The sequence below is a fragment of the Rhinoraja longicauda genome, chromosome 7 (assembly GCF_053455715.1).
Source record: "Rhinoraja longicauda isolate Sanriku21f chromosome 7, sRhiLon1.1, whole genome shotgun sequence".
Taxonomy (NCBI): Eukaryota; Metazoa; Chordata; class Chondrichthyes; order Rajiformes; family Arhynchobatidae; genus Rhinoraja; species Rhinoraja longicauda.
Genome location: NC_135959.1, coordinates 5,232,726 through 5,246,051, shown reverse-complemented (window position 1 = coordinate 5,246,051; position 13,326 = coordinate 5,232,726). Strand labels below are relative to the sequence as shown.

The 13,326-nt window shown below is 51.3% G+C and overlaps 2 protein-coding genes across 7 annotated transcripts in view; one reads left to right on the top strand and one right to left on the bottom strand.

Moving 5' to 3' along the window:
* Positions 1-7,870, bottom strand: part of pnpla4 (patatin-like phospholipase domain containing 4) — a 54,358-nt gene extending 46,488 nt beyond the window's left edge. The window contains exon 1 of one of the 3 annotated variants that reach the window (XM_078402953.1): positions 7,719-7,870. Coding sequence is in view for 1 of the 3 variants with exons in the window: in XM_078402955.1 (XP_078259081.1) it covers positions 7,719-7,751 (33 nt within the window). In the remaining 2 variants the exon portion in view is untranslated. The remainder of the gene's footprint in view (positions 1-7,718) is intronic. The other 2 variants (XM_078402954.1, XM_078402955.1) reach the window with 2 other exon arrangements.
* Positions 7,871-12,428: 4,558 nt separating this feature from the next.
* Positions 12,429-13,326, top strand: part of clns1a (chloride channel, nucleotide-sensitive, 1A) — a 30,804-nt gene continuing 29,906 nt past the window's right edge. The window contains exon 1 of one of the 4 annotated variants that reach the window (XM_078402033.1): positions 12,429-12,652. In XM_078402033.1, coding sequence (XP_078258159.1) covers positions 12,534-12,652 — 119 coding nt within the window. In that variant the 5' untranslated portion in view covers positions 12,429-12,533. The remainder of the gene's footprint in view (positions 12,653-13,326) is intronic. The other 3 variants (XM_078402029.1, XM_078402032.1, XM_078402031.1) reach the window with 3 other exon arrangements.

Here is a 13,326-nt window from a genome sequence, read left to right as displayed (position 1 = left end):
ACCTCTTGACTGGTTGTTCAAGAGAGTCAAGCGTATTTTAATGTCAAATGTCCCCAAACAAAACAATTACATTCTTACTGGCAGCAGCACAACAGATAAATAGACATAGTACTCTGCAAAACCCATAATAAATAGTACGTATAAAAGGGGCGGCACGGTGCTGCAGCGGTAGAGTTGCTGCCTTACAGCGCCAGACACCCGGGTTTGGTCCTGACTATGGGTGCTGTCGGTACGGAGTTTGTACGTTCTGCCCCTGACTGTGTGAGTTTTCTCCGGGTGCTCCGGTTTTCTCCCACACTCCAACGACATACAGGTTTGTAGGCTAATTGGCTTGGTATAATTGTAAATGAAAAATAGTCCCTAGTGTGTGTGTGTGTGTAGGATAGCACTAGTGTACGGCGCGGACTCGGTGGGCTGAAGGGCCTGTTTCCACGCTATATCTCTAAACTAAACTAAACTATAAAAGAAAATAGACAAATTAATAAATAATAGTGCAATAAACAAACAGATAAATAAATAAACAATAACAGTGCAATAATGTCCGAATCCCACTCCAGAGCCTCAAGCTCAGAACTCTAGCCTGAGCGGCCATTTTGTTCCCGGGATGGTCCTTCAAGATGGCAGCGGTGTTGGACGGAGGAGAGGATCAGTGGCGTTGACCACCCCGTGGCTTCGCTCTGGGGGTTGCTAGGTCTGGGGGTTGCGATAGGCGAGGGGACGGAACCGTTCACGGGGACTCGAGGTGTCGGCACAGTGGAGGTTGTTGACCGCATGCTAGTCGGCGTGGGCAAGTTAGGCCGAAGGGTCTGTTTCCATGCTGTCTGACTCTAATAAATGCTAACATTACCAGTGGCATCCGTAGCCCACAAAATGGGTTTAAAACAAAAACAAAAACAAAGCAGATTATGTGTGCATAAACTGCCTGCTGTATTACCAGTGACAGTATTTCATAAAGTATTGAAAAGACTAACGTGCCCCGGGGAGCATTCTTGCTATCTTCTTTCAGTCACAGTATTATTCATTCGTCTGACCTGAGGATGCACCGTCCCCCTATTTAGTTTAGTTTAGTTTAGAGATACAGTGCAGAAGCAGGCCCTTCGGCCCATCGAGTCCGCACTGACCAGCGATCCCCGCACAGAAACACTATCCTACACACACAAGGAACATGTTTACATTTTATACCAAGCCACTTAACCTGTACATCTTTGGAGTGTGGGAGGAAACCGAAGATCTCGGGAGAAAACCCACACAGATCATGCAGAGAACTTTACAAACTCCGTCCAGACAAACACCCACAGTCAGGATTGAGCCCAGGTCTCTGGTGCTGTAAGGCAGTAGTTCTACCGCAATGCCACCGTGCCGCCCTTGAAACTTGAGACTACTCAGTCTTTGTGGTCTTGATGGTACAGACACATCCCGTTAACACTACATTTTGCACAATAGAATACTAGTACTCTCACCAAAAATATGCTTTATAACACAGGGCAGCACGGTGGCGCAGCGTTAGAGTTGCTACCTTACAGCGAATGCAGCGCGAGACTCAGGTTCGATCCTGACTACGGGCGCCGTCTGTACGGCGTTTGTACGTTCTCTCCATGACATTCGTGGGTTTTCTCCGAGATCTTCGGTTTCCTCCTACACTCCAAAGACGTACAGGTATGTAGGTTAATTTGCTGGGCAAATGTAAAAATTGTCCCTAGTGTGTGTAGGATAGTGTTAATGTGCGGGAATCGCTGGGCGGCGCGGACCCGGTGGGCCGAAGGGCCTGTTTCCGCGCTGTATCTCTAAATCTAAAAATATAAATCTAAAACAACTTGCATTCATATTCTTCTCTTCCTCCTCAATAGCCATCAACACAAGAGCACGTCAAGGTTGTGTACTCAGTCCCCTGCTCTCGTCCCCTGCTGAAAGTCCCCTTCAGATTGAAGAAGGGTCCCAACCCGAAACGTCACCTATCCGTGTTCTCCAGAGATGCTGCCTGACTCTCTCTCTATACCTCTGGTTGTGTAGTCAGACACAACTCCAATGCCATCTTTAATTTAGCTGACGATACCAGCGGTGATGGACCACTTGCATGTAATGCTGAGTCAGAGTACAGGAGGGAGATTGAAAATCTGATTGAAGGGTGTCAGGACGACAATCGTTCTCTCATTGTCAACAAGGCCAAGGAGCTGATTGTTGACTTGACTTCAGGAAGGGAAAGCCAAGGATCCATGACCTGTCTTCATCGACTGGGCAGCGGTGGAGAGAGTCAATGACTTCAAGTTCCTGGGAATGCATATTTCTGAAGATCTGTCCTTGGCCCAGCCCGTGCAATGACAAAGAATGCCCGTCATTTCCCTTATTTCCTTTGAGGAGATTCTGTACGTCGACAAAGACTTTCTTGACCTTCTATAGAAGTATGGTAGAGAGCTTACTGACTGGTTGCATCACAGCCTGGTTTGGTAACTTGTACACACACAGGAAGGAAGGTAATTACATAAAGTGGTGAACACTGTCTGGTCCATCATGGGTACTGACTAGGGTTGCCAACTGTCCACTATTAGCCGGGACATCCCGTATTTTGGGCTAAATTGGTTTGTCCCATACGGGACTGTCCTTGTCCCTTGTTAGGCCCGGGGGGGCGCTGTAGGCCCGGATGATGTAGGCCCGGACGCTGTAGGCCCGGACGCTGTAGGCCCGGACGCTGTAGGCCCCGACGCTGTAGGCCCCGACGCTGTAGGCCCGGACGCTGTAGGCCCGGACGCTGTAGGCCCGGATGCTGTAGGCCCGGACGCTGTAGGCCCGGACGCTGTAGGCCCGGACGCTGTAGGCCACGACGCTGTAGGCCACGACGCTGTAGGCCCCGACGCTGTAGGCCCCGACGCTGTAGGCCCGGACGCTGTAGGCCCGGACGCTGTAGGCCCGGACGCTGTAGGTCCCGACAGTTTAGGTCCCGACACTCTAGGTTTACGACATTTTAGCTCCGGATAGTCTAGGTCCGGAGTTCCGTAGCAACCTGCCTCCGGGCCCGGGCGACCGCTATTAGGGGAGCGGGAGCACGTGGCCGTTGGCTGGGTGAGGTCACGTGGGACGCGGGGCGATGACGTCACCTTGTCCCGTATTTGGGAGTGAGAAAGTTGGCACCCTTAGTACTGACATCCCCTCCACTGAAGGGATCTACAGGAGTCACTGCCTCAAAAAGGCAGCCAGCATCAGGGACCCACGCCACCCTGGCCACAATCTCATTTCACTCCAACCATAAGGAAGGTATAGGAGCCTGAAAAACATGACCACCAGGTTCAAGAGCAGTTTCTTCCTAATAACCATCAGGCGCTTGAACACTATACAACCCAACCTACTTCCTCAATACCTATAGTGTAAGAAAATAACTGCAGATGCTGGTACAAATCAAAGGTATTTATTCACAAAATGCTGTAGTAACTTCAGTCTGAAGAAGGGTCTCGACCCGAAACGTCACCCATTCCTTCTCTTCTGAGATGCTGCCTGACCTGCTGAGTTACTCCAGGATTTTGTGAATAAATACCTTCCTCAGTGCCTATGATCTTCTACGAACTGCGTCTTTGAATATGTTTATGGCAGAAGTAGCTGGACATTTCATAAGTATGGGGATGAAGGATTATCAGAAGCAGATGTCAAAGCAGAGTTGAAGTTACGGCAAGACTAGTTATAATTTTACTAAATGACGTTGCAAGTTTGTAAGGCCAAATAGCCTACACCTGCTCCTTATTCATACATTCTTCATGCTATGGGAAGGATGTTGAATGCAGCGAAGATTCATGAGAATGTTGCCAGGACTTGAGGACTTGAGCTATAGTGAGAGGTTGGGCAGGCTAGGACTTTATTCATTGGAGCTCAGGAGGCTGAGAGGTGATATTGTAAAATGATGAGGGGAATCGTTAGGGTCTTTTACCCAAAGTAGAGGAATCAAGAACCAGAAGTGAAAGGTGAAAGGGAAAAGCTTTGATAGAACCTGAAAGGTGACATTTTCAGAGGGTGGTGGATATGTGGAACGAGCTGCCAGAGAAGATAAGTGTAGGAAGGAACTGAAGTTGCTGGTTTAAACCAAAGATAGACACAAAATGCTGGAGTAACTCAGCGGGACAGGCAGCATCTCTGGAGAGAAGGAATGGGTGGACGTTTCGGATCGAGACCCTTCTTCAGGCCAGAGAAGGTAGTTGAGGCAGGTACTACACCAGCATTTAAAAGGCATTTGGACAGCTGCATGGATATTAAAGCTTCAGAGGGATATGGGCCAAACGAGGGCAGGTGGTTTAGTTTAGTTTGGAGATACTAGTTAGAGAAGCTAGTTTCGTGGTGCTGGTATAAATGGAGCATCTTGGTCAACGTGGGCAAGTTGGGCTGAAGGTCCTGTTCTACGCTGTATGGACTCTATGCTTATGATAAAGAGGTCAGAATTGGAGGAGGAAGGGGATGCTGAAGGTTGTAGGGTTAGGAAATACCAAGATGGTCAACACCACGGACACCAGAAGCATGTGGCAGGGTGTCAGGGACATCACTGGCTACAAGAGCAGCCCTGCCTGCCCCCACAGCGATATGGCATTGACCAACGAGCTTAACACCTTCTTTGCCCGCTTTGAAACTGGCAAAACCACCTTGAGTGAAAGAACCCCAGCCGAGGCGGTGGGACAGGTCTTGCAACTGAGCACACAGGAGGTACAACGCGCTCTGCAAAGGGTCAACCCACGCAAGGCTGCAGGACCGGATGGTGTTCAAGGAAGGGTACTGAAGGACTGTGCTGAACAGCTGGCTGAGGTATTCACCAGGATCTTTAACCTGTCATTATCTCTGGCTACGGTCCCCAAGTGCCTGAAGTCGGCTATCATAGTTCCGGTGCCGAAAAAAGCAAAGATCTCCAACCTGAACGACTACCGCCCGGTTGCCCTAACGCCGATTGTCATGAAGTGCTTTGAGAGGCTAGTCCTCTCACACATCAAATCCAGCATCCCTGACTCACTGGACCCACATCAATTTGCATACAGGGCAAATAGATCTACAGAGGACGCCATCTCTCTGGCTCTTCACACTGTCCTGACTCACCTAGAGAGACAGGGCACGTACGTGAGGATGCTATTCATAGACTATAGCTCCGCCTTCAACACGGTCATCCCCACCAAGCTCATCACCAAACTCCACCAGCTAGGCCTTAGCTCGTCATTATGTGACTGGATCCTGGACTTCCTGCTGGAACGACCGCAGGCAGTGAGAATGGGCCCGCACCTGTCCTCCACTATCACCCTGAGTACCGGCACACCACAGGGCTGTGTTCTGAGCCCCATGCTCTACTCCCTCTTCACACACGACTGTGTTCCTGCATTCGACACCAACACCATTGTCAAGTTTGCAGATGACACAACGGTGATCGGGCTGATCACCAACGGGGATGAAACAAACTATAGAGCGGAGGTGCAGAACCTGGCGGACTGGTGCTCGGATAACAACCTGTCCCTAAATACCACCAAGACCAAGGAGCTGATCATCAACTTCCGTAGGTCACATAACGGGGAATATGCCCCGATCTCTATCAATGGGGTCAGTGTGGAGAGAGTGTCCAGCTTCAAGTTTCTGGGCACTCACATTTCGGAGGACCTAACATGGTCCAATAACACTGCTGCGCTGGTCAAGAAGGCACAACAAAGACTGTTCTACTTAAGAACACTGAAAAAGTCTGGTCTACCCCAACAGCTGCTGACGACCTTCTACCGCTGCACCATAGAGAGCATCCTAACGCATGGAATCCCTGTGTGGTACCTCAGCTGCACGGAGGCAGAAAGGAAAGCTCTACAGCGGGTAGTCCATAGAGCTCAGAGGGCCATCGGAACACAGCTACCAGACTTGGAGGGCATCTACAACACACGATGCCTCAGAAAAGCCACCAGCATCCACAAAGACTCTTCACACCCCTGCAACAGTCTGTTCGAACTCCTTCCATCGGGCAGACGATACAAGGCCTTCTATGCCCGCACCTCCAGACTCAGGAACAGCTTCATCCCCAGGGCCATAGCTGCTATGAACCGGTCCTGCTGAGCCGGATGGCCACAACGCATAGATCAACTTGCACTTTACCCTGTCCAAAACTGTTACAACTGTTCGTTTCGTTGGGTTGCTGCTGTCTAAATTACCTAAATTAGTGCATCGTATGGGAGGCGCATTCCCAATCTCGTTGTACCCCTGGGTACAATGACAATAAAGATATATTGTATTGTATTGTATTGTATTGTATTGTATCAAGAACATGGTGGAGAAATTGGAAAATAAGTTTGTTTTTTTTAAATCACAGATAACTGTAACACAGCGGGTCAAGCAGCATACATACTTAAATCACAGCATGTGAATCAGCGAGCGATGTAGACAGGCAAAAAGAATGACAGGCAAAAAAAGGAAACAGGGGCATTGTTAGTTGTTTGCTGGGTGAGAAGGAGAAGCTGGTGCGTCTGGCCCTACTCCGGCACCTATTGTCTATTGTCTATTGTCTAATGGTAATACAGAAACAGGCCAGTGTTGTTTGCTGGGTGAGAACGAGAAGCTGGTGCGACTTGGGGGTGGGGGAGGGATGGGGAGAGAGAGAGGGAATGTCGGGGCAACCTGTGCAGAGGTCCTTCTGCAGTTGTACAGGGCCCTAGTGAGACCGCACCTGGAGTACTCTGTGCAGTTTTGGTCTCCAAATTTGAGGAAGGATATTCTTGCTATTGAGGGCATGCAGCGTAGGTTTACTAGGTTAATTCCCGGAATGGCGGGACGGTCATATGTTGAACAACTGGAGCGACTAGGTTTGTACACACTGGAATTTAGAAGGATGAGAGGGGATCTTATCGAAATGTATAAGATTATTAACAGGTTGGACATGTTAGAGGCAGGAAACATGTTCCCAATGTTGGGGGAGTCCAGAACCAGGGGCCACAGTTTAAGAATAAGGGGTAGGCCATTTAGAACAGAGATGAGGAAAAACTTTTTTAGTCAGAGAGTTGTAAATCTGTGGAATTCTCTGCCTCAGAAGGCAGTGGAGGCCAATTCTCTGAATACATTCAAGAGAGAGCTAGATAGAGCTCTTAAGGATAGCGGAGTCAGGGGGTATGGGGAGAAGGCAGGAACGGGGTACTGATTGAGAATGATCAGCCATGATCACATTGAATGGCGGTGCTGGCTCGAAGGGCCGAATGGCAGCCTCCTGCACCTATTGTCTATTGAAGTGAAAGAAATTAATATTCATACCACTGGGCTGCAGGCTATCCCAAGCGAAATATGAGGTGCTGTTCCTCCAATTTGCGGTTAACTTCACTCTGACAATGGACAATAGACAATAGACAATGGAGGAAGCCCCAGCCATGGCAGAAAGTCAAGTCAAGTCAATTTTATTTGTATAGCACATTTAAAAACAACCCACGATGATCAAAGTGTTGTACATCAGTTCAGGTACCAAGGACGAACATACAATGGCACACAAACATAACAGCACATACATAAACAGTTCACAGCGGCCCCCCCCCCTCAGAGGGCCTCAAACGCTAGGGAGTAGAAATAGGTTTTGAGCCTGGACTTAAAGGAGTCGATGAAGGGGGCAGTTCTGATGGGGAGAGGGATGCTGTTTGTTGGATTAATTGTAAGATATATTGTATTTGGAGAGGATACAGTCAGTGACATTTGGTATTTATGGATTATTTATCATCTAGGTTCAGCTTCCCAGGCCCCACACTCACGGTAGGGAGGGCGGCGCCAGCAGAGGACAGCATCAATGCCCGGTAGCAGCAGCTTGGTTCACCGATTATTTCTATCCGCAGGCTAGGCTCGGCCCGGCGGCCGGTTGCTAAGGGCCGCCGTTAGCGATGGGGGACGCCGACGCTCACGCTGACGCCGACGCCGACGCCGACGCCGACGTGATCCGCGCCCCGACGCCGACGCCGCCCCCCCCCCCCCCCCCCCCCCTTGCGCTTAAACAGGGAAGCGACGCTGCGCTGACATTCCCCTATGGCGCCTGCATGTTTTAGGACGTCCCATAAGGGTCTCGACTCGAGAGCGTTATGGGCCTTTTTGCGTCAGACTTTAATTCCGAAGTTTGCTCAAGGTACTTTTCCAGAGTGAAAGATCTGATTGATGGAGGCGCGACGGAGTCGGTTATGACACCTCCTGACCGCTGGCGGCGCTGCGGCCGCCGCTGACGCAGACTGTTATGACACCTCCCAGCCGCTGGCGGCGCTGCGGCCGCCGCTGGCGCAGACTGTTATGACACCTCCCAGCCGCTGGCGGCACTGCGGCCGCCGCTGGCGCAGACGGTTATGACACCTCTCGGCCGCTGGCGGCGCTTTGGTACCACACAATGACACCTCGCGCCCGGTGGCGGCGCTGTAGCATAAGAAAATAACTGCAGATGCTGGTACAAATTGAAGGTATTTATTCACAAAATGCTGGAGTAACTCAGCAGGTCAGGCAGCATCTCAGGAGAGAAGGAATGGGTGATATTTCGGGTCGAGACCCTTCTTCAGACTGGCGATGCAGTGTCAGTTATGATAACCGACCATTGATGGCGGCGCTTTGGGACCACACAATGCCTCCCCCGGCCGTTGGCGGCGCTGTGCTGGGAACATTTATTTTAAACCAATTTACTACTTATTTTTCAATGAATGTACACCTTTGCTTTAAACTCTGGATGGGCACAGGATCACATGCCCTTCGCAGGCAGGTTACTTTTGAACTTGGCAAGAACCATGCCGCTATAACACGAGTTTTATTCGGTTTACCACCAGGATTGACAATGACGCTGTGAACAATGGCGCTGAGGTGGGAACATTGACACCTCCCGGCTGCTTGGGGGCGCTGCGGAGTCAGTTATGAATCCCTACCATTGATGGCGGTGCTACGGAATGTGTAGGAAAGAACTGCACATAGAGACATAGAAACATAGACAATTGGTGTAGGAATCGGCCATTCGGCCCTTCGAGCCAGCACCGCCATTCAATATGATCATGGCTGATCATCCAATATCAGTACCCAGTTACTGCTTTTTCCCCCATATCCTTTGATTCCGTTAGCCCTAAGAGCTAAATCTAACTCTCTCTTGAAAACACCCAGTGAATTGGCCTCCACTGCCTTCTGTGGCAGAGAATTCCACAGATTCACAACTCTCTGGGTGAAAAAAGTTTTTCCTCATCTCAGTCCTAAATGGCCTACCCCTTAATCTTAAACTGTGACTCCTGGGTCTGGACTCCCCCAACAACGAGAATATTTTTACAGCGACAGAGTTGAACAGGTACTTCGGATCTGTCTTCACTAAGGAAGACACAAACAATCTCCCAGATGTACTGGAGGACAGAGGATCAAGGGGGGTAGAGGAACTGAAATAAATTTTCATTAGGCGAGAAATAGTATTGGGTAGACTAATGGGACTGAAGGATGATAAAACCCCTGGGCCTGATGGTCTGCATCCCAGGGTCCTCAGGGAGGTGGTTCTAGAAATAGTGGACGCATTGGCGATCATTTTCCAATGTTCAATAGATTCGGGATCAGTTCCTGTGGATTGGAGGATAGCTAATGTTATCCCACTTTTCAAGAAAGGAGCGAGAGAGAAAACGGGGAATTACAGACCAGTTAGCCTGACTTCGGTGGTGGGAAAGATGCTGGAGTCAATTATTAAAGAGGTAATAACGGTGCACTTGGATAGCAGTAAAAGGATAAGTCCACGTCAGCATGGATTTATGAAAGGGAAATTATGCTTCACTAATCTTCTGGAATTGTTTGAGGACGTGACAAGTAAAATGGATGAAGGGGAGCCAGTGCATGTAGTGCATCTAAACTTTCAGAAAGCCTTTGATAAGGTCCCGCACGGGAGATTGGTGACTAAAATTAGAGCCACAACTGTTGGGGCCACATCTGTTTACCATACATATTAATGGTTTGGAAGCAGGAATTAGAAGGAACACTAGCAAGCTTTTGGATGACATAAAGCTGGGTGGCAGTGTAAACTGTGAAGAGGATGTTAGGAGGTTGCAGGTTGACCTGGACAGGTTGAGTGAGTGGGCAGATGCGTGGCAGATGCAGTATAATATAGATAAATGTGAGGTTATCCACTTTGGCAGCAGAAATAAGGAGGCAGATTATTATCTCAATGGAGTTAGGTTAGGTAAGGGGAGGTCCAGCGAGACCTGGGTGTCCTTGTACACCAGTCACTGAAAGTTGGCGTACAGGTACAGTAGGCAGTGAAGAAAGCTAATGGAATGTTGGCCTTCATAACAAGAGGATTTCAGTATAGGAGTAAAGAGGTTCTTCTGCAGTTGTATAGGGCCCTGGTAAGACCACATCTGGAGTATTGTGTACAGTTTTGGTCTCCTAATTTGAGGAAGGACATCCTTGTAATTGAGGCAGTGCAGCATAGGTTCACGAGATTGATCCCTGGGATGGCTGGACTGACAAATGAGGAAAGATTGAAAAGACTAGGCTTGTATTCACTGGAGTTTAGAAGAATGAGAGGGGATCTTATAGAAACATATAAAATTATAGAAGGACTGGACAAGCTAGATGCAGGAAAAATGTTCCCAATGTTGGGGGAGTCCAGAACCAGGGGCCACAGTCTTAGAATAAAGGGGAGGCCATTTAAAACTGAGGTGAGAAAAAACGTTTTCACCCAGAGTTGTGAATTTGTAGAATTCTCTGCCACAGAGGGCAGTGCAAGCCAAATCACTGGATGGATTTAAGAGAGAGTTAGATAGAGCTCTCGGGGCTAGTGGAATCAAGGGATATGGGGAGAAGGCAGGCACGGGGTATTGATTGGGGACGATCAGCCATGATCACAATGAATGGTGGTGCTGGCTCGAAGGGCCGAATGGCCTCCTCCTGCACCTATTTTCTATGTTCCTGTTTCTAACAGGAACAGTGTGTGCACCGTCCACCCCTGACTTGTCATACACTTAACCCCATTAACCAACAGGCTGGTCGTTACACAAGCAGCGGAAATAAAGCAGATGCTGAAAATCTGAACGAAAACTGAGAATGCTGCAAATATTCTGCAGTTTATGACAATATAGTCAGGTTGAAAATGTTATCCCAAATCAATTTGAAAATCAAACATTCCTCAGAATTTCAACAGGAAGGACAGTCGTCAACTGAAAAAGTGGCAGGCCTCGTTTAGTTGCAAACTGAATGGGTGGCATAGCTATGCAGCAGGTAGAGCTGCTGCTTCACCGTGCCAGCGGGTTCTCCCTGTGACCGCGTGGGTTTTCTCCGGGTGCTCCGGTTTCCTCCCACATCCTGAAGACGTGCGGGGTTTGTAGGTTAATTGCCCCCTAGTGTGCAGGGAGTGGATGAGAAAGTAGGGCAACATAGAACTATTATGAATGGGTGATGCATGCTGGTTTAAACTGAAGATAGACACAAAATGCTGGAGTAACTGGCAGCATTTCTAGATAGAAAGAATGGGTGACATTCTGGATCGGGTCGAGTCTGAAGAAGGGTCTCGACCCAAAACGTCACCCATTCATTCTCGCCAGAGATTGTACCATTGATGGTTAGGTTAGAGTTTTAGGGATGGTAGCGCTCGGGATGGTAGCGCTTTGAGATCAAACAATGACATCCCCCGGCCGGTGGGGGGTGCGATGGTGTGAACAATGATACCTCCCAGCCGCTGACGGCACTGTGATGGCCGCTGGCGCAGACAGCTATGACACCTCCCGCCCGCTGACGGCGCTGCCGGTGTCAGTTATGATACCCCGCCATTGATGGTGTGAACAATGACACCTCCCGGCCGACGGCGGCGCTGCGGTATGGGGCGCTGTATCGTCAGTTATGACACCTCCCGGCCGCAGGTGGCGCTGTGGAGTCAGTTATGACTCCCGAAGGTAGTCACCCCCGAAGGTAGACACAAAATGTTGAAGTAACTCAGCGGGACGGGCAGCATCTCTGGAGAGAAGGAATGGGCAACGCTTCGGGTCACCCGACACTGTTCCTCAGACCACTCCGACCCGACCATTGATGGTGTGAACAGTGACACCTCCCGCCCGCTGGCGGCATTGTAGCGTGAGGTTTCTGATGCCGCCCTCCGGGCCGTTGGCGGCGCTGCGGTGTGAGCGACGACATGACACCTCCCGGCCTCTAGCGGCGCTGCGGTGTGAGCGATGAATTGACACCTCCCGGCCGCTGGCGGCGCTGCGGTGTGAGCGACGACATGACACTCCCGGCCTCTGGCGGCGCTGCGGTGTGAGCGACGACATGACACTCCCGGCCTCTGGCGGCGCTGCGGTGTGAGCGACGACATGACAGGATACCTCCCGGCCGCTGGCGGCGCTGCGGTGTGAGCGATGACATGACACCTCCCGGCCGCTGGTGGCGCTGCGGTGTGAACGACGACATGACACCTCCCGGCCGCTGGCGGCGCTGTGGGTGGTCGTTGCTGCGGGCAGCCGCATGGAGTGCTGAGGGAGGAGCGGGAGCGGCGGCGGCTCCGAGGGCCCGGGGTCGGGGCGGTGATAGCGACGGGAGGAGGAGGAGAGGCGGCGGCGGCGGCGGCGGCGGGCCCGGGCGAGACGATGGTTTTCCTGCAGTGTTTCCCGCCCCCGGCCGAGGGTGTGCGGCTGCAGCAGTCCGAGATCACGGCGGTGCTGGGCGGACTGGGCCTGGGCACCGGCACCCTGTACATCGCCGAGAGGTGAGGCCCGGGGAGAGGGGGGGGGGGCGGGGGAGCGGGGGAGAGAGAGAGAGGGGGAGGGGGAGAGAGGGGGGAGATGGGGGGAGGAAGAGAGGGGGGGGAAGAGAGAGGGAGGAAGATGGAGGGGGGAGAGATGGAGGGGGGAGAGAGGGATGGGGGAGGTGGGGGGGGGAAGAGAGAGGGAGGGGGAGAGAGGATGGGAGGTGGGGGGGAAAGAGAGAGGGTGGAAGATGGAGGGGGGGTGGGGGGAGAGGGAGGGGAAAAGTGGAATTGGGGAGAGGGTGGAGAAAGAGAGGGAGGAGGTGAAGGGGGAATTGGAGGAGGAATTGGAGGAGGGAAAGGGGAGATGGGGATATAGTTGAAGATGGGAGAGAGGGAGATAGAGGAAGAGGGAAGGATGGGTGGACGGAGGGAGGATGAGGAGGGGAAGTTGGGGGAGAGGGGATATGTGGAGAGTGTTGAAGGGGGAGAGGAGGGTTTGGGGGAAGGAGTGGGTAGGAGTTGGAGGGCGAGAGGGTGGTAGGAGGAGGGAGAGGTTGAGGAAGGAGGGTTTGGGGAACGAGAGGTTGAGTAGGAGGAGTATGAGGATGGGGAGTTGGGTGGGATGGGATGGGCGAGGAGGAGGGACTTAGAGGTGGTGGGAGTGGGTATTGGAGGAGAGGGGGGACTTAGAG